The 25,354-nt window shown below is 32.6% G+C and overlaps 1 protein-coding gene across 1 annotated transcript in view; it reads right to left on the bottom strand.

Moving 5' to 3' along the window:
- The window catches only part of LOC142329047 (uncharacterized protein CG1161), a 29,217-nt gene extending 4,999 nt beyond the window's left edge, over positions 1-24,218 (bottom strand). The window contains exons 1-4 of the mRNA XM_075373316.1: positions 24,060-24,218; positions 21,714-21,814; positions 11,885-11,993; positions 963-1,088 (exon numbers count right to left, since the gene is read on the bottom strand). Of these exons, the coding sequence (XP_075229431.1) occupies positions 963-1,088; positions 11,885-11,993; positions 21,714-21,814; positions 24,060-24,110 (387 nt within the window). The 5' untranslated portion in view covers positions 24,111-24,218. The remainder of the gene's footprint in view (positions 1-962; positions 1,089-11,884; positions 11,994-21,713; positions 21,815-24,059) is intronic.
- Between the last annotated feature and the right edge of the window lie 1,136 nt (positions 24,219-25,354).

The raw sequence follows: 25,354 nt of genomic DNA, 5'->3' as shown, positions 1-25,354 counted from the left end.
AGGACTGTAGTTGTAATGAATTTTCTAATCACTACCTTCCCAAAGCTATGGTCTTTTGCTTCAAACAACACCTCTTAACCGATGAAGAACAATTATGTCTTGATGGTTTTCTTTAATGAGTGTACTCACGATGAACCAGCCTTGATAATCAAAAAACTCTCAGCATGACCTTCACATTGCTTCCTGATTGTCTGGCTTTCTTTTGCCATAGAGATCTTTTAGTTTTCCAATTGGATGACTATGCCTCAGGGTCATAGCCATACTCATGCTTCATCTTCAGTTATTACATTTTTTCTAAAATCAGGATCATTATTAGCACATTCCTTCTGTTCATGAGTGAGGAGTTTTGGGACAAAGTTTGCTGCTACATAGTGCATCCCTAGTGCTTCCATTAAAATCAACTGTGTTGAGCCAAATAAAATTCCTACTTCATCACCAATCTCTGTAATTGTTATATGACGATCATTTATCACCATCTGTCAAACTTGCATGATTTTTTTAGGATTTTTGTCGATGGAAGGTTTGCCAGAGTGTTTGTCACTTTTGATAGTGTTAGCCATCTTGGAAACAGTGATACCACACTTTACCTTATATAAAAGTTAAAAGTTCTTAGTGTTCTGTACTCCTCAGTTGAATGCTTGGATTTTTTATTTACTGTTAATTTATGGGCATGCTCTTTTCTATTTTTCTTTTATTTCTTAACCTAAACTCGTTCACATATAAAAATTGTTATTTAAATTCTCTTTTTATTAAAATATGTTTTACTTACAAACGTGTTTACAGCCAATTTGGTCTACATGAGACTAAACTGTAAGAAAAACTAAAGCAGGTAATAAGAAAAAATAATCAAAATAAAAACGTTAATCAAAATTAAAACATTGCTAATATTAATACATCATTTTACTCAATCCCAGTAAAATACTCAAATTTTTAACACAATATTACATATTAATTTTACAAACCTCTTCATTGGTATGTTCAACATAACTGCTTTTGACTCTTTTATTAAGTAACGGATCCAGACAAATCAAGAATAACATATATATTACAAGCAGTGATATAATCCAAATAACAATAATAACTACTATCTAAAAAAAAAACAAAAAAACACAATGTAGTAGTAGTAGTAATAATAATAATAAAATAAATAAAACTTAAGAGTAAATGGCATGTGAAACTAGCCAAAAACACTATTAGTATTTACTGTCATGTATACAACACCAATTTCAAGCTACAGTTCTAGAATAAGTAAAATAGATATTGAGAGTTTACTATGATTATTTATATCTATCAACATTACTTAGAATTTAGTGTTGTTATTAAAAAGACTTAATTATTAAGATAATACATAGAAAAAATATTAAACATATTAAAAGAATAGGCTATTTAGTAAGTCAAGATTAAATTACTTATTTTAAGGGATCAATAAGAATAATTGTGGTTTAAAGTAACTTTAATGAAAACTATTTTTAATTTCAACCAAAGTTCCAAACTCTGTTTAAAACAGAATATGGTTAAATTCTTATATTATTATTTTAATTTTATCATAAAAATCATGAGCATATTTAGTTATCAGGTGATTGAATTCATGTTTCATTATATGTAACTATAAGTCATCACGGTTAAGAAACATTAAATACGAGATCAAAGAGGAAAGTGGATTTCTTTTAGTTAGTTCATTTGATAAAAGACATTTTAAAGAGTAAGAAAACTGACACTATAAGTAATAAAGAGAAGGAAAAGATTTGAAAGGAGTTAGTTGATTATTTAATAGTCAAAGTGGGAAAAGGTTTGAGATTGGTGAGATATTAAGAGGAAATACAATAAATTGAAAAAAAAAAACATGCAAACAGGAAGAAATGTGAGCAAGAAACTACAGGTATTCAAAAAGTGATGTAACATTATGAAAGAATGTTTCCTTCTTTTGTTGCAGGTTTAATTGAGGAAAAATGGGTTACACAATCCAGTAGAGAATATTAATTGCCTCCAAATTCATTAGATGGGCCAGTTATGCCCACATACAAAATGTCTTCACAGAAAAAAATGGTGTGGATGCAACAAACAAGTCCTCCATCAAGCGGCAGTGTTGTTCATGAGCTTTCTGTGAGTGGTTCATGTCATCTGTAACGCCACATGGGGGAAGAACTTGATTGAATAGTTCCACTTTGATGGATACATCAATGCTCAGAATTCACAAATTTGATGTATGGAAAATTCAGATCAGCTGCACGAGTCTCCTCTGTACAAACAAAAAGTGGGCATTTGGTCGGCAATGTCACGTAGATGAATCTTCATGATATTCTTTCATGGCACAGTGAACAGCGAGTGCTATATACAGATGATGTAACAATCTGTAAACACTACACCTGCAGACCGACTAGAGAACACATGGTTTCAGCAGGACAATGCTACGGCTCATACAACACTATGAATTTCATGAATTAGCGTTTTTATGGACAACTAATTTTGAAGGAGGTTGTGTCCTTTCGGTCTCCTGATTTCTTGGGGGATATCTTAAGGATGCTGCTTACAAAACTTATCCTCTCACCATTCCTGCATTGCAGAAAGAAATTGAATGATGTGTTGCTGCAATTCCTCAAAAAAACATTATAACATGTGTTTAAAAGCATGCAACATCGTATTCAATTATGCAAAACACTTAATGGAGGCCACTTTCTTAATGGAGGAACAATTAAAACTAACTCATTTTTCCATAAGATTACATCACTTTCTCAACATATATATATAAATGTATATATAATTCAGCAGATAATGCGATATTGGTACAGGAGTAAGGTTATTAAAATAATTAATTTAAAAAAAATACCAGGTGATATTTAAGTATGGAAACCTCTTTATACTGCATATGCGAGATGTATTTGCAGGCAGAAAGAAATGGGGTTCTACATAGTTAAAAAAAATATTTGCATTATGGTGAGTTTTTAATTTTTGTCTGCTATTGAACCAAACTTAATTGTTTTAAACAGTAAGATGAACATATGACACATGATTTTGATTTAAAATTTTACAAGAAAAATAATAGTGTAAACCAATTTTTTATTAATGCCTTCGTTATCGAGTTACAAGCATTCACAGTTACAATGACAGAAAAATCATGTCAACAATAAAATGAATTAAAAATGGGCTGCATGAACAATTTTATTGTATTTTACATTAATAATGCATACAATAATGAACTTTAAAGAGTGCATAATATTGATAATAATAAACAATAACTAATAATTAACAACACAACAACAAATTAAATGGCTATATCAACTGATATTTTCTAAATAAAAATTAACTTCCAGAGTTAACATCAGTTGATATTTATCACTTATTGTACATGAAACAAATCAGCTGGAAATACTTACTTAAAAAATATATTGCAAATTTAGTAGAGTAAATCAGCTGTTAATTTATAACAACTTATTGATAGTGCAAGTAAAAATTAAATAGCAGTCCTACTGGTTTAAATTTGTTTTTTGGTGAAAGTTTCATTATTAGTTTCCTTGTTCATTTATTTAGTTTTTTTAAATATTAAATCTTCACATAACAATGCTTTCTTTAAATGAAACCCAAAAAATAACTCTGCTGTTGATGTACAGGTATAGTATAACATAGAGTTCAGTGAATTATTTAATAATAAATTTCAAAACAGGGAACTGATAAGTAAATCAACTGTGATCAAGACAGTACAGCAATTTGAAGAAACTGGTACTGTAAAGAATCATTCTTGCACCAGTAGACCAAGAACTGTCACGACTGATGCAAAGTTATTAGATGTATTGGAGACTTTTGTTAAGACCCTCATTCATCGATTCAGAAAGATGTTGTCCAACATGACATCAGTTAACATATGACATATTTAAAATTCAAAATTTATTAAAAAAAAAAAAATTCATGTTAATGTTTACTATTGAAATAAACACCAACTAAAGATGTGGAATCCTGCAAAAATTGATTCTTGGAATTAATATAGAAAGTTTTATCTACTTACTGTGTTTTGGTGGTTTAAATTTCATCTAATATTAAAAATATACATGTGTGTATATTTCTGATGAAGGAAAATGCAAACAATTGAAAAATATGGTTCATACAGTGTTGTGATACTAGCTCCCACTGAATTGGCTATAATCCTAACAAACCTTGAAAAATTTACAATTTACCCAAATACTAACGTTACAGAATTATAAGTGAGTAATGATCAACAACCATTCAATGTTGAAAATAATACCACTGAAAATGTATTTGTTGAGAATAAAATTGTGATATGTAAGCTGAATTCAATAAGGACAGTGTAAGAAAGTTTTGGTAAAAACAAATTAAAGTTTGTTTATAAGTTTTACCAAATCTTATAGACCTTAGAAGTCTCTCAGCTAAGAGCCAATACAAGGAAGGGTAAGTTGGACAGTACAATTACTAGGAAAAAGTTGCTAACTTTTTTTACTTACCTGTCAAGCAAACAAAAAGTTAGAGTTAGTGGTTTATAAAAAAAAAAACGTAACTAAAAATGAGAAAGATGTACATGAACTAAAAATGCAACTCCAAGAAAAGGAACTGAAAAAACAGTAGCAAAAAAAATTAGTTAATACATTAGTCGATTCTTTTTTTTTTTTTTTTTGCAACAAATATTGTGACGATATACGAGGTGTGTAAATAAAGTAGAGACTAGGATGATATATGAAGTTCAGAAAAACATTTTATTTACAATCCAATTATACATGGACTCTATCACCTTCGAAATAGTTCCCTTGGCCAAACAATGGTTCAAATGGTTTTATCACTCTTCACAAACTGTTGGAATTCAAAAACCAGAATATCCATCAGATGGTCAGTTACATTCTTTTTATGTTTTTACTGTTCCAAAATGGTGTCCTTTGAGGTGTTTTTTAAAATCAGGAATAGGAAAACATTGCAGGGACTCAAGTCAGGTGAATAAGATGGTTGAACTACAGGAATGTTTTTCTTTGCCAAATTCATTAATTGAGAGTGCAGTGTGATAAGTTGCATTGTCATGATGCAGCATCCAGTTGTCTTTTATGGCTGGTCTCATGCAGGCAACTCTTTTCTGCAGTATTTCAAGAATTTCTCGGTAAACATATTGAGTTACAGTCTGTCCTGTAGGTAAAAACTCCCTACAGACAATGCCATTACTATCAAAGAAACAGATTAGCCTGGTTTTGATTTGTTCATTTTTGCTTTTTTGGGACATGGTGAGTAAGTGTGCCACTCCTTGCTCTAGCATTTTGTTTCTGGGTTGTACACAAATATCCAAGATTTATCACCAGTAATAAATTTCAATATCAGTTTCAATTAGCCCTAGAAGATTGTGGCACACTTCCACCCTGTTGTTTTCAACAGTGAAGTTTTTTGGGACCAATTTTACACAAAAAGTTTTTTCATGTCAGATTGATTGGTCAAAATTTGATGGATTATAGTAAGGTTCAAATTCAATTGTTCTGCAATCATTAAAACAGTTAATTGCCATTCGTACCATATCAACTCTCTGATTCGCTCAACACTGTCATTACTTTTTGACATGGTCTTTCAAAGCCTAGATCATCTGCAACTGATTCCTGGCCATCTGAAAATGCTTTAAACCACCTAAAAACCTGGGCTCATGACAGAGCGTCTTTTCACTAAAAGTTTGTTTACGTCTCATTTGGCAACAATAAACTAAAAATATTAATATCTACTATGAATCAGCTGTTCATATAATCATTTATTTACTAGTAACTTTACAGTGTTACCACTTTGGCTGCCAAAAAAACTAGTCTCATTACTTTATTTACAGACCTTGTAAATCACAGCATCAATTATCTTGGAATAATATTGAAATAGTAAATAACAAAATCATAACAGATATTTATAGGAAATCAAATTATATATACAATTCACAAAACTTCAAACACACCTTATAAAATGTTTTTAAAAAACTATTTCAAAACTTTTCTGTCTTTGCAAGCTTCATCATTGAGTGATTCAGCCGTTTTCAGTCAGGCAACAGCTGATGTTACTTCTGGCAGTTTGTTAAATTAGGGGATATTTGCATGTTTGTATAATCCAATAATGTAATTATCAGTGTTAAGATGTGGTCCTTTTTTTGTAAAAGTAGAATATGAAGTTTGTTATCAGTGTTGATAGATTTTTCATTTGTGACTATGAAATGGCTGGCAAATTTGATTCTATGCTGCTATGGAGGGTGTTTAAAGTGTTCATTGTATAATTATCTGAAGATGTAGAGCACTGTGTCCCATTTGACCAGAACAGAAAACTGTCCACCGAAGCAGTCTTTTATATATGAGAGGCTTGTCTGAAAAGTTTTGTGCCTAACATAGAAAGACATATTTTTTCTGTCAAATATGGTTTTATTTTTCAACAAAGTCTCCTTTCAAGTCGATTGCAGGCACATTGTCCTGATAGAAAACCACTTTCTTCTTCTTCAAATGTGGTTGTTTCTTTGTAATTTCTGTCTTCAGCTTATCAAATAATGATGCGTAACACTGTCCCATTATTTTTTTACCTTTTTGAAGATAATCAATAAACAAAATTTGATTACTGTACCAAAAAACAGTTGCCATCACCTTCCTGGCTGATGGAACCATTTTTCAGAGCAAGTTCGCCCTTTGCAGTCCATTATTTTGACTGTTGTTTTGTCTCAGGGGTATAGTGGTGGATCCATGTTTTATCTACAGTTGTGAATCGACGCAAAAATTCTGACCTTTTTTGCATAAACTGCTCCAGCAAGGCCTTGGAAATGTTCATTCAAATGCGTTTTTGGTCAAAAGTGAGCAAATGTGGCACCCAATGTGCGGATAGCTTATGCGTATTCAATTCTTCAGTTAATGTACGAGAAACACATTCTTTCGATATCCCATAGCCTTGCTTTGCTATCTCTCTAACCTTAATTCATCAGTACCATTTGTTGAACGTTTTTGATGATATCCATGGTGGTTGCAGTTTTTAGCCATCCCAAATTCTCATCATCAACCAAGCTGGTACAACCATGTTTAAATTCAGCTGCCCATCTTTTCATGGTAGCAAATGATGAGACAGATCATAACCTGTAAACAGTGTTAATTTTAATTTGTGATTTTTTCCATTTTCACAAGAACACTCACAATGACTTACTCAAACGATTATCAAACAATAACAGCATCCAAAATGGCTGAAATTTTAGTGAGTACCTTTCAACGCATGAGCGAACATATTCCCTAATGTTTGTTGATAAGTGCTGCCATCTTCATGTTGAGGCTATAAACTTTTCAAACAACTCTCATCTTCAGGGATATTGTGTTTGTTTGGTGACATGTTCTGTCTGCTTGTTGTTCTGAAGGTTATACTGCAACCAGATTTTTCTAATTAAAGAGCTGTTTTCTCTGAGTAGTTGTTTAAATATGTTAATATGATTGCATTTTGTTTTGTTTAACTTTTTTTATGTTTTGTGTGAGTGTTTGTCAGTGAGTGTGCTTTTATCTGTGTTAGGTATTTTATAGTACTGACTTCTTCTACACAGTCTTTAAGTGTGTTTACAATCAGTGAATCACACTTTTAAAAGCAACTTGTTTATATGAGGTTGTGTGGTTTGAAGTGTTTTGAACAAAAGTGTAGGTCACTTTGTATTCTATATATTTAAAAAGTATATATTTTACAAAGTATTTTTTTTTTTATTGATTAACTAAAAAAATTGTTAGCAGTAAAATGATCTGACACTGGGATTAGAACAGAAAAATGATGGACAATGATCACAAAGACGACTTAAACCATATTAAAACTGTTTTATCATATAAATTATGAAAAATGTTTTATTATAATATCTGGTTAAGCTAATAAAGTATGTATTCTTAATTATTCTCATCAACGACTATCAAGGGCACAAACATAGAAAAAGTAAATTATAAATATAAAATGTTCATATATATATATGGGCAAAAAAAGTAAGAAAAATATAAATATATACAAGGGATATGTCATGAAGTTCCCCCGGGACTTTCATAACCTATTCTACTTGTGAAAATAATGGAAAAATTCATATAAACGTATGTCCTAAAAAAAATGCTTCATTTGCAAGTTACATCTACTGAAAAACTTCACTCAGATTTCAACTACATGGATGAAATTAGATCGTACTGAAATTTCTAGGACATTAATTAAGGAGCAGAATTAGTGATTTCTTAAATTTTGTGAAATCTGAAATAAATTGGTGAAAACCAATAAATTGGGATAAAAATCCCCTGTTTTTTATGTTTGACGTACAATAACTTTGTTAATTGGGTAATAAACACATCAAACCATGAATTTAGTTTCTTATGGTTTTTGACCTGAAAAATTTATAAAAATGAGTCCCAGAATTATGTTACCATTATTTTCTATGAAACGGAGTGTAATAAATAAAATAAATAAAACCTATTTGTTAAATTGATAGAGAATTTAATTGTGAAAATTGATGTAAATTATCTACCAACAACAGCTATTTAGTTGTAGTTTCATGTGAAACAACAAACAAAAATTACACTTATACATATTTGTCTGCCTGCAGTTTTATGTTATTTTTTTAATTATAGTGCATTAATTTCCCACTACGGGTGCTGTAATGCTGTACAACAGTAGTTCCCAAACTTTTCTGAGGTACGGTGCCCTTTTTCAATTAAAATTTTTCCATGGCGTCCTACCCAAGTAAAAGTATGACTACTCATAAGTAACAGATAAAAATAAATAAAACTCGTGTATCTTCATTATTTTTTATACTTTATTAACATTAAATTAATAATTTTAAATATCTTGGTTCAATTAATTATGTAGCTTTTACAATATTTCACAGCATCCCTGTGAAGAAGCCGCGGCTCCCCCGGACGCCACAGTGCACAGTTTGGGAATCACTGCTGTACAATGTAAGTAGTTTGTGTTTAATAAGAAATGTTTCAGAGAGCAAAGCTCTACAAACAAAATTTTTAAACATTATTGTAGTTATGATTCAGAATCTCTCTTCAGTGTGCTGTTATTTGTTACTGAGAACTTAATTTTCAGTATAAAATTTTATTTAATTTGTTAAGTGTGCATTTGTGATTCATGTTATCTCATATATTTCATCATGTGTATTTAAGTAGTTACATTGATTTTAAAAGTTATTGAAAATATCTGCTAAAAGCTACTATCTGCACATTTCGGGATTCCACCCAACAGCATATGGCAGACATTACATAATGAAGGTTCATCCATTACAACTCAACCAGTTCATTGTCTTGAAGATGATGATTACAATCTGTAGCTAAATTATTGTCAATGGTTATTACAAAATAATGTGCTTTCTTTGCTGATGTTATTTACAGATGATGTAACATTTACGTGAGATGGTGTAAACAATCACAAAACAAACATTTTTGGAAACATAACAATCCTTATGAAACAACTGAAACTAATTTCCAGTACAGTTTTTCATTAAATGTCTGGTGAGGGATAATAGGTATGTTCTTATCGGACCTCACATTTTCAATAGTAGATTCACAGGTAATGCTGAACTTTCTTCAAAATGAGCTATTAATACTTTTACAGGACGTTCCACTTAGTACAATAACTGACAAGTATTTCCAACATGATGGTGCACCAGCCTATTTTTATAGCCCTGTTATTCATTATCTGAATGTAACATTTCCTAACTGCTTAATTGGTCGAGGTGAATCTCAACTATGGCCAGCTAGATTACCTGATATGAATCCCTTGATTGCCTTTTATGGGGATGTATGAAAGCATTAGTGTACGCACAAAAATCAGAAATGCAGATTAACCTTTAAAAGAATCATGTGGGCCACTGATGAAATCTAAAACAATCAAGCATGCTAGAAAATGCTATCTCATCTGTAACCCCCTGGGCTGAGATGTATTTTCAGGTTGATGTTAGTACATTTTGACCAGTTGATTTAATGTAAAAATAAATTATGCTATTTTATTTATTTTTAGAAGTTTGGTTTGTTTTTACAATTTCATCCAGTAACAGGAAGATGTTCATATTAGTCTAAAATTGTAATTTAGTATTTTCCATATTGGTATGTATTGTTCTTTAAAGAATACATTATTTTCTTGCACTATTATTTATTTTTTATTGACTTTATTTACACTGATTTTCTAAGAATAAAGTTCTCTATCAATTTAACCAGTAAGTTTTATTTGTTTATTGACAATTTAATTTTACACCAAAGCTAAAAAGCTGTTTCAACTCATTTCTTTATTACACCCTATTTTGTAGAAAATAATGGTGGTACAGTTCTGGGACCCATTTTTAAAAAATTTTCAGGCAAATGCCTAAGAAACCTCTAAATTAACTCCTTAATTTACCTTCCAAGAACTAACATACGGCTTCATTTCAGCAGAGTAGCAGAAATTGGGAAAAGATTTTTAGTAGCCGTAACTCACTTACAAAGCATTTTCAAACCCATTTTTATAAGAATGATTTCATTATTTTAATGAAATAAATATGCCTATGAAGTTCAGCAGAATCCTCCCAGGACAGTGTATAAATTAACTTATATATATATATATATACACAAGAGGTTTGTCCATAAAATTCCTGTACTTTTTAAATTGTGCAAAAATAGCAATACCAAGAGATGTAATTAAAGCAACATTAAGTAGCAGCCCAGTGAAAACTGCAAAGCAGCTTTTAATTAGTCTTCATGATATGCCTGTTTGTGCTTATAAGTATTACTTGTATTATATGCTATGCAATTTTTATTGCATTTAAAATTATTGACTTTCACGAGCAATGAATTAATATGAAATGTTAAATGTGTTAAAAACTGGGAAAATCTTTGACCAAAACATTTGAAATACTAAAAACAGCATATGGGGATAAGGTTTTAAGCCAGACTTAAACATATCAATAATGGAAACATTTAAATATGACAGAACTTCAATTGATAATGATCCTTGTTCAGGCTGATCATCACATCAACATCCAAAACTGATGAAACTGCTGGAAAAGTTCTAGTTTTCATTAAATTGTTTGAATTAAAGAAGTGTTTAAAAAACTCTGTGCTATGAAATTTTTATGCAAATTTACGCATGAGTGACATTGCAGCCAAGCAGACAAATTTCTTCATTTCCTTTTAGTTAAAAGGAAATGAAGAAATTTGTATTTTGTATTTTTTTAGCTTGTTAGTTAACAAGCTAAAACTGAATCTAGTTGATGTGAGTCAAGAGCTTCTGAATTTAGCTGTCAAGAATAAAAACTTTTTCAGAAATATAATTACTGGAGATAAGACACGGGTGAATGGATACAATGTTGAAATAAAAGATTAATCACCATAATAGCAGTGTCAAAAGAATCCTACAACCGTAAAAAGCAAGAAAATGTAGTCAAACATTAGTCACGCAGTGTTTCTTTATTGTGAAGGCACTGTTCACCATACATTTCTTCTAGAAGGCAAAACAGTGAATAAGGAGTATAATCTTAAAGTAATGAAATATCATGAGTCTTATCAGAAAAAAGGTCTGAAGCATTGGATGGTTGACTGACAATCCATCTGTGCATAAATTCTTATTATTCAATAGTCAATTTTTGGCTAAAGCCATTTTAGATGATGTGAAATGACAGAGCTACATAGTGGCTCGTATGTAGAATTCCAAAATGAGATGAAAGACACATTAGAATTGGTGTATTTGAAGTGTGGGAGGAGGGACTATTTTGAAGGTACACAGCTGAATAGTTTATAAGGTAAGTATTCTTCATTTTAAAAAATTTGGTAATTTTATAGACAAGCCGACATATGTACCCTAGTCACATCAGATTACTCGAAAAAGCAAATACAATTTATGAAAATGTCTATAAATAAGTAATTAAACAAAATCAAATATGTACAAGAGACGAATATATTCACTAACTGACCTTGATGACAGTAGTGTTTCTACTTTCATATGTACATGTGCAACGAGGGCACAACTCTTTTTTATCTGTAGCATCTTCTATTGCTGGTACAGTTACTCCACTACAATCACTAAAACAGGTCATCAAAATATAAAATTATTTAAATATTTAGTAAAATAAAAACACATTAACATAATTTGTGGAGAACAGAACTGTTAAGAGATCTATACAAATTCATAACCATCTGATCTTTAAAAAAATTATTCTGCTTGTCTTCATATGAAAATTTCAAATCTTGAATTCGACTTAAAAGTATATATTTGTAACAAAGTTTTAAAATAATTCTGTGTGATATTTCAGTTGTTGATCTATGCTCATTTGCATATCAAATAAATATAAAGATCAATGAATGACCAAAGCAGAATGTGGAGTTTTATTTGCTTATCAGATAATTATCTTTAATATTTTTTTATTTAAATGTAGTAATCAGAGATTACTAAAACTACATTAACAAATCAGAAGTTATCATGAGTAATTCTTTACAGAAGCTATTGTAACGAGAAGAGAAGCTTCCAGAAATAAAGAGAGAGAAAATAAAGAAACAAGAATCTGGAACGAATGACAAAGGAATTTTTTCTAGAATAGTTACAAAAAAGCATAGAAGTCGCAGACAAAAAAATTATTTCACTTAAACAATTGAAAGGAAGAGTGAAACAAGTGAAGAGTGCGTCACAAGTAATCCACTTTGGATAGTGGTTGAAACAAGAAGCTGTTTGATGAGTAACTTGTGAACATGAGTGAAAGTACAGTAATCTATTTATTCATAAAGTGGTAGGGTTGTTTTGTATACAATAAAAGTAAATAATACTTGCAGAAACTGAATTGCAAGAATTGTAGATTTTTCTTTCTATGTCATTGTTAATTCAATAATAGTTTCTATTAGTTACTATAAAGTTTTTAGTAAATCAAACTGTTGCTTTGGTATTTATAATTAAACTGCTAATATCTATTTTGCTTTTAATTTTATATGCTTTTATACTATTTTATATATTTATTATTATTAGTTATGTGTGTTAATCTCTCAATATCCTTGTCGAACCATGAACATGTGACACTGCTGTCAAGTGGGATACTGAGAGTGCTGGCATTAGTCAATGGTATTTAAGGGTTGTTAAATACAGCCCTTGTATTTAGTCAATACAAGGGCTGTTTTTTTAACCTCAGATGGGTTATAAAATACAAATACACACTGACATAACAAAATGCTTTTATAACTAAAAGTTGAGTAGTATCTAACTTATTTTTCGACATAACTGCCAAAACGATTGAGGCATTTGTTGTATCATGACACCAGCTTTCCGATGCCCTCTTCAAAGAAGTTTGCCACCAGTGAGGTAAGGTACATTTTGACAACCTCAAGTTCTTTGTTGGTAACAAAGTGTTGTCAGCCCAACCATGCTTTCAATTCTTGAGAGGTGAAAACTGCTAGGTGCTACGTCTGGACTATACAGTGGATTGTCAAAAACTTCTCACTTGAATTGTTTGGGAAGGTCTTGCGTCACGTTGGCATAGTGAAGTGGTACATTGTCATGGAGAAAAACCATGCCTCTTCATTTGTTCTGAATTGCTCATAGGCGACATAAAGATACACAATAAACTTCCATTGTTACTGTTGTCCTCTGCTCCATAAAGTCCACCAACAAGATGCCTTTATGGTCCCAAAAACAGTAGTCATTGTTCTCCTGTGGTTCAGTGTTTGTTTGAACTTTTTCGACATGTTTGGAGAAGTGTGCATCCACTGCTTAGACTGTTATTTGGTTTCTGGATTGTCATACTGGATCCAAGTCTCAACGCAGTAATGATTGACTTTAAAAACTCTTCCCCCTCATTATTGTAATGTGTGAGAAACATGAATGTTGATGCCATTCACTGCATTTTGTGATTGTCATTCAACATTTTTGGGACCCTATGTGTACACAGTTTCCAGTATCCTAGGTCTTTTGTCACAATTATGTAAAAGAAGACCTTGAAATTTCTGCAGAAAGTTCACTTATCGTAAACTTCTGTTTGTCACAGAAAAAATCATCAACACACTCAACCAGGCATACAATAGCGACAGACTTGCATCCTTACTCACCTTTGTGATGGACATCCGTTCGTCCTTCTTTAAATTTCTTACACCAATCCTGTATACTACCATCACTCATAAAGTTTTCACCATTTACTAGGCTCACTCTGCGATGGATTTCAGCAGCTATATCTTTCTGCTTGCAGTAAACTTATCACACTTCGCTACTCACACTTGGTGGGAGCATTGATCGTAGTGGGCATGTTCAATTGCCCACAGATCGGCTCAAACTGATGCAATGGAGCCGGCAATGGCAGAGGGTGTGTAGGGGGGGATGGGTGGCACAATCGCACAACACACAGACTCTCTTGTTTACTGTGATACATAATCAGAAGTTTGGGAAAAACAGCCCTCGTATTTGTTATTATTTGCTATTTAGTTTTATCTGCTTGGTTGCTGTTTGATTTACGCTTGTTTGTTATTTATTTTGTAAACTTGGTTTTGTGTTTAAAATTTACAAGGAGTAGTAGTAAGCTTTTAAGTTACTAAGAAGGTTTTCTATTTTTTTGTTTGTTTTTATAATTGTAAATTTGTTCACAATAAGATGGACACTAACAATTTGGACATTATTGTGTTGTTAACAAAGATGAATGAAAATATGAATAAACTAAAAGAAGGAATCGATAACCATGTTCATATTGAGTATAAATTAGGTAGCCTTAGTACAGAACTTAAAGATGAAGCAGATAGTTTTAAGTCTAATTTAGATGATTTTAAGATAGGTTTTAATAAGTTAGATCATAGGTTAGTTAAGGTTGAGGAATTAGTTAATAGTTAGGAACTAATATAAGTAAAGTTGTAGAAGTTAGCCATAGGTACATTGCATGTGCAATGGAAGTAGCCCTTAGCCCCAGGGAATTTTGTGTTGACAGTTCACAGGAACAAGGATAAGGCGCATCGATGGGTCGTCCTACAATGATGAAGCCATTCAAGTTTGATGGAAGTACATAGTGAACTGTATTAAAGTGATATTCAGTCATAATAGTTGGACAGCACCAGAGAAAACCACGTTCCTGATTACAGCACTTCAGAGCCAAGCAGCAGAAGTTCTTTTCTTCAGTCTTCAGAGCCAAGCATGTTCCATTTATGGCCGGCTGAGACAATATCAAAAAGGAGATCAAATCTGGCTCTACCATCCAAGGAAGACAATCAAAAGATGTCTGAAACTTCAGACCAATTGGGAAGGACCTTACACCAAACTGAACAGAATCAACGATGTACTCTACAGAATTCAGCGCAATCCAAGAACGAAAAATATCATCTGGATCACCTGGTGCCTTATCAGAGGGCTGTTTGGAATGAACTGCTTTAAGAAGGGGGCAGTAACAGGTAGAGAAACTTCCAGAAATAGAAAGAGACAGTAACTTACATGGTCAGCTCACCAATACGATCTTGAGTTTTCATCACTGGTGGCGTTACTGCCAGGGAGGGAGTACAGCGCTGATCAGCCAAAACTGGTACTCTCACTCATTTCCATTCAGAGTAGCTCACAACTTAGTTAGATGTGATAACATGGTGATTCCTGTGTTTATGTTTGGGGTTTATGAAGATAGATCGATTTAAGTAATAATAAGTGTATTCTGAGCAATATTTATGTGTAAAAATTCAAAGTAGACATGCAAAAAGTATAAAAATTCAATATGTCAGCCTCAGCCCGCACAGAAGTCAGCCAGAAATATAAATTACACATATCTTTGGAAAGGGGAGGTTATGGGCCACACACAGGTACCCCGATGTCCTGTGCCGAGCAAGCGAGACTGTTTCGGGAGCGTCACAAAGCTGGCATGGCGCACTTAGTGAATGATGCAGACAGCATGAGCACCTCTACCGTTGCAGTACCCGAAACTAATGGAAATAACGAGTGAAGATAACACCCACACATCAGTCGAAGACATCCCTGGGCTGATGGATATCAACATCAATTGAACTGATGTGATGCAGGACCATTGGCGTGCAGCGAACAAACGCTTCAAAATGGTATTTGAAAACAATCCGTTTGGTCTATCTTGCAAGACTGTGGTTCGACAGATTTAAAGCAGGCAAAAGTTTGCAACTTTCCTCTTCTTCAGATTAAATTCCCCAGCGAAAATGCAGAGGTATTTCGTTTATCTAGTACCTATAGCAACTCAATAGATGCCAATAAAGTCCCGACACTGTCGCACTCAAACAGATTTCGATATCCTCTGAAGCCAGACAGCCTGCCACCGCTTGATCCGATCAGTATTCAGTTGATTTCGCCACGCTTACCCTTTATGCAAATTTGTCTACGCTATGAAGGTAATTATGGTATGGTCGGCCAGGTGATCAACGTACCCATCGATGTGAACAACATTTTGCAGCAACTACCGAGGAGGATAGATGACGACTTTGCCTTCAAAGTCAACATAAAGAAGAACCTCATCCACAAAATCTAATTATCTGAGTGGTTCTGTACACAAGTCAGTGATCAAGGCGGGGCTGCGCTACTTGGTAAACCAGCTGCTGTACAAGCACTACAACACAGAGACAAACTGGAGTCCATTCGGCAATGACGAGTATATCAATATCATCCTCCAGTATCAGATTTAGTCTATCGACCCTAATTCTGCCCCAGAATCAGACAGCTCGCCACACAACATACTGAATGAGGAGTAATGTTTGAACATTGCCCCGGGGCAGAATACGTCTCCGATTAAGATAATCTACAATGTTAATGGGAAGTAACTATCCTTCCCTCAGATATACTACAGTGTAGTCCGCCAGTTCGACCTCAACGTGCGAGTCACTCCACACATGATGTCAACCAGCGAGATTCGACGTACCGATCGGCGTGGTGCAACTCCGGACCATGCCCTCTACATGGCCATGAAGATGCTTCGGATCCGCGTTGCCGAAGGTATCTACAACATGTTTCGTTGTGTAAGACAAACCGAGTTGATCACGCGTAAAATAGTCAAGAACCGAGACTTTATGGATGATTCCATCCACAAGAACCTTCTTGAAGTCAATACCGAATTCCATTCAATATTGGATGGAACGCAAAAAAGATTCTTTGCGATGATGCGCCAGTTTGGCAAGCCCAACGACGATTTGGAGAATACCGTTAATACAATCGGTACATCGACTGTTTGTCAACGCAGCAACGTAATGTCTAAGCAAGACGCATGAATTGCTTCTAGAGGCAATACATCAGCTGCATATGCCCGAATCGAATCCCATTCAAATCTTCTTCACCGGCCCGGCTGGCAAGACCTATGTGCTCAGGTTGCTAATGGAGACGTAAAATCGATACACCCATCAGCACAATTCGCTCACGCGTATGTAGCCCGCGCTTCCGCTGGCAAAGCTGCCGTAAACTTGGACGGTGTGACCGTACACAGTGCATTCAAGACGAATTGACACGATGGCCAGAGAGGTGCTTCAGAATTACAGAAGCATATTCATCGGTGTCAAATACATCGTATTTGACATCGTATTTGTCACAGCCGATCATGCTTACCTCTACGAGGTAACATGTGTGACATCCTACATAAGATCAATCAACGCCTGCAAGGATCACCGGCGCACACGACCAACAGGTCGGCCATCTCAACATCATCTGAGGAGATTTTCGTCAGTTACCATCCGTAAATGCCACACCGATCTACAAAGCGCCGCGCAACGCAATCGGTGGAGCGGCGCTGTGGCAATCGCTCAATTACTATCCAATTGAGCAGGTGATGAGACAAAGTGATTCCACCTTCTCGGTAATACTCACGAAGATCGGCAACGGTGAAAGATTCAATCTTGAGCAAATCGCTCTAATCGAAACTCGCTTTACAAGTTCTCTTTGGTGCAAAGAGAACTTACCGGCTACTGTTCGGCTCTTTCATCGCAATCATAATGTCGACGCGTACAACAACAAGCTTTCATGCCTGAGTTCGAGAGCATCGACGACGACCAGATGATTGGCTACAATACGCTAACGGAGGTCACGACCGCTCGGCGCAACTTGCACAAGATGAGCGTTGTCGAGTCGGGCGGCTTGCCGTACAGTTTGAAACTAACTTCAGCTATCCATATATGATTACCATAAACCTAGATGTTGAAGACGGTCTCGTGAATGATGCGATCGACAACGCTTAAATACATAAACACCTCAACGAAGACGAGCAAGCGGCAAACTACGAAACGGTAGAAGGATATAATGAACCTCAACTGGAATTCGTTAGAGAGTTTCCAAATCCAAGCATGGGCCAACTAGAGTGAACAGAGTGAAAGCAAAGCCGCACGTTATGTGTAAGCGTGATGTGTTAAATTTAAAGTGAACGCCCATCGTAACCAAAGCCGCCAATATCCCGCTCGGCGGAATTGTAAAGTGTAGAAATAATCAGTTCCCGATTGTGTCAACAAGCGCGATCACCATTCACAAATCGCATTCGTATTCAACGAAGATGTCTGCAACTACGACAAATCACAACAAAACCAGCTTGTGTACTTTGCGCTCAGTAAAGTCACATCGATCGACGGTCTGTATCTCACCAATGATACAGACGATTTTAAATTTTATCACGGACAAGGCTGCGTGGCGCCAACGATGAAAGAAGTACGCAACGAGTACGAGCGGATGGCCAAACATCGGCTGCCCACGCTGAAGATGCGAGCAACAGACTTCTGCAAGTGAGATGTAGCCTAAGTCGATGAAGACGGGGACGATCTACCTCGACGATGGCAACTAGTTTTCATGGCCTCTGCCTTAAATGCACAAAGTTTGGTGGCTCACGCAGCAGATATTGAAAACGACAGCATACTCAAGCATTCCGAGTACATGGCAGTTAGCGAGACTTGGATGGATTATGTGAAGACTGTGAAACTCAACGGCTTAGAACTAAAAGCAAGCAATAACACCGCGCTTGAATAGCATAAAGATAGTCCGTCTACCTCGCCCGAACCACCTAATGGCACGAGTTTCTGCAATCTACAAAAACCTACAAAGCTTTACAAGCTGCAGAGAAATCATCATTGATGCCAACTACAGTCTGTTTGGTAACTCTGTCTTGAGAAAACATAACATCGGCGATATATGTCTGGTGGTCGTGAAAGTCAAAGATCATCCACTTATCCTCGGTGCCATATATACATCACAAAGTGTCTGTCGAGGATGTTAAGCTCTTTATCAATCACTCCTGCCATATTCAGTGAACTTATCAAGCTCTCGACCAAACTTGAAGACTGATCATTCTCTATGGTGATTTCAATAATGATCAATGACACAACAGCTGCCTCACTGACTTTATGAAGAATGAATTTGCCTCAACTACGTCCCCATAGAACCAACAAGACTGGGCAACACCACTATCGATTGTACATTCACCAGGCACATTCATGTTGATATTTTGCCTTATGTCTCTTATTTTTCTGTTGTCTTACTTCTATTGTCTTCAAATATTAGTCAAAATAAATATCATGTCCCATTTAGTATCTGTTTTATGTTAAAATTAATACACAGTCAATGTTTTGTTTTTATTTCAATCCAATACACTAACAGTGACTTGCTGATATACAGACCGACCAATTTATCTATAGAGTTGGCCAAATGAAGGAACTAAAATTTTCCATTGGAGACTTTCAGTTTTATTAAACAAAATAGAACGGTAGCTCTCCGATTTAACTCTACTGATAAGCTTGTCCGTCTGTAGCTCAAAGGAACTTCATCCAAGGACTGTAACGTTTCATGTTAAACCAATGGCCATGCGCCCTGACGTAGCCCCACCCAAATTTTTTTTTTGATAACAAAGACATTTTTCCAGTTTCATCACAATTTTAGATGTTAAGACTTTAGCAGATTACATTTTTAGCAATGTTAACCAAAAGTCATGTAACTAGAAAAAAAAAGTTTTTTTGAAAATTGAAAAATTTTCAATAACAGTTGTACAAAATTTTTATTTTATTAAATATAAATTTGTAAATAAAATAATATTAGAGTAAAAAACTAGGAGAATAATTTTTTTTTAATGTAGAGTACTTGCTCCTTTTTTTATTTAAATGCTATTCTGATTAACTACTTGATGTTGTTAATATTAATTTTATATTTGCATTTTGTGCGCAAAACAAAATAAACATAAAATCAAATAGGTGTAGTAATAATACAAAAGAATATAAAAACAACCTCCTAAAATCAAATGCACGAAAATGATTTCAAAAGTTTTTAATATTAAAAAAATTGGATTTTCTATTGGTGCAAGAATGAACATCTAGTCACAACACAAAAATCTATTTTGTCTAAGTTCAAAAAATTAATAAAACAGACATCAAAGAAAAAAATTAAGTAAATTATTAACTAATAAAATAACTTATTAAATAACAGAACTATTCTTGATATTCCATTTTAAATGTTAACAAATTGCATATTATGTTAGAAAAATCATTGCAAGTATTCTACGCTGACAAAATTGACATCTACAATAACAAAATCATGATAATAAATAGAAGACATTACAATATCTGAAACAAATAATTGACAAGAACAATTTAGATATGTAGAGTGTAAGAAATTGGCACTAGAATAGAAAAAATGGAATAATGAAAATATTAAATAATTTTATGATTAAATTAAATGATTCTTAAACAACTAAATGTTTCCAAATTATATAGTAATCCAATACATTTTTACTCATAATACCTTCTTTTTCCTGTTTAGCCTCCGGTAACTACCGTTCAGATAATTCTTCAGAGGATGAATAAGGATGATATATATAAGTGTAAATGAAGTGTAGTCTTGTACATTCTTAGTTCGACCATTCCTGAGATGTGTGGTTAATTGAAACCCAACCACCAAAGAACACCGGTATCCACGATCTAGTATTCAAATCCATGTAAAAATAACTGGCTTTACTAGGACTTGAACGCTGGAACTCTCGACTTCCAAATCAGCTGATTTGGGAAGACGCGTTCACCACTAGACCAACCCGGTGGGTTACTCATAATACCGAATGAGATCATTTGACACATACATAGTAAATAGTGGGTAAAAATAGACTAAACAATTTTCATCACTGATCTTGTTAAAAACAAACTTTACACCAAAACCAACATCTACATTTTATATTTCTTTAATGACAACTGATTTAAGTGGATTTTAATTCATTTATTAATTAGTAATCATGCAGATGATATTGGTTTTAATGTTTTAATAGTTATACAATCAGGTGGCCAATCCTCAGCTTAACAATGTGTTTTATTGTTTTTAAAGAATGGTATCACTTTCACTGCTTTTCTGAAATCTGTTGATCTGGTAAGAAAAATAAATTCAGTTGTTTGTAAAAAAATATTTTAAAATAAGTAATGAGCTAAGTATTTGAGCATCTGTTAATCTTTAAGTATAATCTTATATGCTTCTTGAAAATTGTTTTTCAAATCGGTTCACAGATTTGCAGAGCTAGAATTTTAAATTTCATCTTGCCTTCAGGAATTCTGGGACTACTACTCAATTTGTATGCTTTTCTTGACTTCACAATACTATTGTCATATGTATAACAACAATTAATATAATGAATCTTTCAAAAGCAAAAAAATTATTTTAGAAAATATATAAGAATAAAATAAATAATAAGCTGCTTACAGTAAGGAAAAGGTTTTTGTTAAGTTTCTGTTCACTAGATAAATTATATTTTTCAGTTCATCAATTAAAATAAATTTAAACATAAAAATTAAAAAAAAAAAAATATGAATGTAGTAAATAGAACTTTAAAAAATGTTACTTACTTATTTGGAGGAACATTAGCTACATATAAGTCCTTACGAATTTTGGTTCCATTTTCAATTGTACAGACACACTTACATCTAGCATCTTCATATGACTGAGCCTATTAAATTCAAAAATAGAAAAAACTTTTTAATTATCAAATAAACATCAATCATATATTTATGAAATTTAAGTACCAATCATACGAATTTAGTTTAAGTTCCTATTTACAATGGAGAACACTGACCACATTGCTTTTTATATTTAATGTTATTCAAGAATCCAAACATGAAGAAATATTTAGAATTATATTTTTACAAATCTACAAAAAAGTAATTATCCTTTAACCTTTATAAAATTAAAATTAATTTTTTTCTTCTCATAATAAATGTCTAAATTAACAGGCAATGGAAGAATATTATATACAAATATAGTATGTTTTCATATTTAGTCTTAATTAAATATTTGCTATGCTTTCAAATTCAGAAAATGACAAATTCCCATTGTTCCCAATCCCAACCAGAACTTCTCTAAACCTTTTTAAATTAATGATAACAGAATTAAAACTGCAAGCAAGTATAATTTTAGTAACATCATTAAGTTGTTTCAAGAATAAAATTTACTTAATAAACTTTGAGATTAAGGGACAAAACATCTTATTAATTACAATCACAATTACATTAGTTTCAAACCTTGAAGTAAATTTAAAAAAAATTTAAAAATGTAAAAAATTAAAGTTTCTGTCACTAAATTAAAAAATAATGAATGCATCTAACAATTAATACAGTCTTAAAGAGATTACGTAGATGTTTGTATAATTCAAGTTATGCATCATAAATAAAAGCAGATAAATATACACCATAAAAAACAGCAACATCATTGACAAAGGAGCTACAAATAGCTCTACAAATATCTTCTGAAAACCCTTTTCCATGAGTTTAGAAAGTGAAGTTTTGTTTAAATTATTTTAATAGTTAAAACACACTTTGTAATTATGAAGAGAACATATATTTTTAAAGAATATCACATATTAATAGATAGTAACAACAATCAATTTTTTTTTTTTACTAACCTTAAATAAAAACTACCACTGGCAGATGATTATAGGAACGAAACTACTTCACTTTCCAATGGAAATAGTAAAAATTATTATGAAAGATGTTTTTACAAAAAAACAAGAATTATATAATACATTCTTCCAATTTTTTTTTTAACCTAAAATACTTTTATACTTGATAAAATTGCAATGAGTTTTCATTATTGAGCCCTTTCCTGAAAATGTTTACATAATTATAATAATTTTTAAAAAATATGTTCATTATAACTTCACTTTAATGTTTAATCAATAATTAAATTACTATTTATTAACTTTTTAATAAAAACTTTTATTTTTATTAGATTTTTAATTTATAACATTAAACTCATAAAAATATGAATACAATATGTCTATGTATACAAGTTACAGTGTATACAGAGATGACATCATGTCATCATTAAAATTAATAATACTTCGAGATCAGGATTAGTTTAAAAAGGCTACGATCAATAGCTTTATAAAATTTGAAACAATCTAGTTACAAATTTCATTAATTATTATTGAAAGAAAGGACTTTGGATAATAGCTATAAAAGAGGCCCTTTTTCAGACATTAATATCTTCAAATTTAGTCTTTGAAAAACTTCTAGCCAAAGTGCACGCTAAGCTTCAGTATAGTATTTAAAAATCTTAAATCCATTTTAGAAATACTTATCCTCAAATGCAAACATATATTTTAAACTAAACCATATTTCATCAATAGCAATTAGTCAATAAAATAAAATATTTTTTGTTTACCTAATAATAATGATTCTTGAGCTATTATTAATTTCAGAAATGACCATGACAACTCACTGGTTTTTTCAGTTTAAGTTTACATAGGTCTTAAGTGAAAATTATGTGGGTGTAAGATACAATTAACAGCACACAAAACAGTAAAAATTTCAACACCAAAATTATCTGCCAGAGAAAACCTACACAAACTAAAATTAAGATACCACTGTGCAACAAAGTCCTTCCACAAACACTGTAATAAATAACAGAAAATATTCCAACAAATTACCGCCAGTACTGAAAATTGTTAATAAAAATCAATATTAGGCTGGTATACATAGGTTATAAAATTTACTCAATGAATTTCATAGAAGTAATATTTTAAATGCATACAATAATACAAATAGCTTTCAGTTTTCAATTATATAACATTTTTACAATAATATTCGTTTAAAAATACTGAATGCATTAAATAAGGAAGTCTATTTTGTCGAGGCTACAAAAAATTAAAATTTCTAACCACGAGTTTACAATAATAATAATTGTCACAACCATACCTCAGTTACTAACACTTGAAAGAATACAACTGCTACAATTTTAAACAGCATAATAATAATCCTTTACTAATCATTTATAAAACTAATCAACTGCTAAAAGTGATACAGCCCCTTACTACAAATGCACGCACCAAAACGATGGAACAAGGTCAACTGAGTCGGTCTTCATGACAAGAATTGGTGAGGAACAAGATCGTCACGACGTGTTGGAATAAAAAGAGATAATCATTATTAGCTTTATTAGTACTGCGAAGTCAATTAACTTTTCAAAGCATTGACTAAAATGCTCTTTATTTTAAGATGAAGTATATAAAAACTTCATCGGTGACCGAGTTAAATTTTATTCTATTATGACAACTGGAACACGTACAGCTTGTATAACTTTCAAAAAACAGTAAATTTACATAAGTAGTAGATTTTAAAAACTTATCAGTTTTTTAACATAAATAGGATCGTTGATGTCGAAATTCAAACTTTTACTTAGCACTGTTGTTACACAATTTGTTTTCTTTCAAACTGAAATGCGATTAGAGTTAAGACTACTGTACAGAATCGGTGAGCTTCAATTCGTTTATACAGTCAGACAACGATGCAGTATTTTTATAATGAAATTTGAAGTTTAAAACTTTACATTAAAATTCTACTGTTTTAAATATCTAACATTATCTAAATTATTCATATCATTCAGCTAATTCCTACATTCTTTTTATTTTTTTGTTGATTATACTTCAATTAAATTTTAAGTGTACAAGAGCAATATTTCTGAAGAAAAAATGTTTAATTTTATTCATATAAATTTATGTGATAATCCTTCAAATAATTCAGTAATTTATTAGACTAGTCAGAATCTGGACCCTCAAGGCCAAAGTGTAACTTGGATCCAAGTCAGGGCCTCGGAGGGCCGTAGCGCTCGCCATTCCTGTGTTACAGAGGGACGGCGCATTGAACTCTCGAAGAACTCGCTTAGGTCGCCAAAACAATAAGTCGAGTCCCGACTTTCCTGTTCCTGACTTAAAAAAACACTTCAAAGGACATCATCTTGGAACAGTAGAAAATATTTTTTTTAAATTTAACCAACATCTGAATGATATTCCGGTTCTGAGTTCCAACACTGTTATGAAGAGTACGAAAACTGTTTGATGCGTTGCATGGTTTACCAAGGAAACTACTTTGAAGGTGATAGAGTCTATGTATAATTGGATTGTAAATAAAAAGTTTTTCTGAACTAGTCTCATTACTTTATTTACAGACCTCATAGATATCAATGGAAACACACGTAATTGCAAATAATATTG

Source organism: Lycorma delicatula, chromosome 8, assembly GCF_047948215.1.
Source record: "Lycorma delicatula isolate Av1 chromosome 8, ASM4794821v1, whole genome shotgun sequence".
Classification (NCBI taxonomy): Eukaryota; Metazoa; Arthropoda; class Insecta; order Hemiptera; family Fulgoridae; genus Lycorma; species Lycorma delicatula.
Note: the sequence above shows the minus strand (reverse complement) of the source record. Positions and strands in the feature narration are given on the sequence as shown.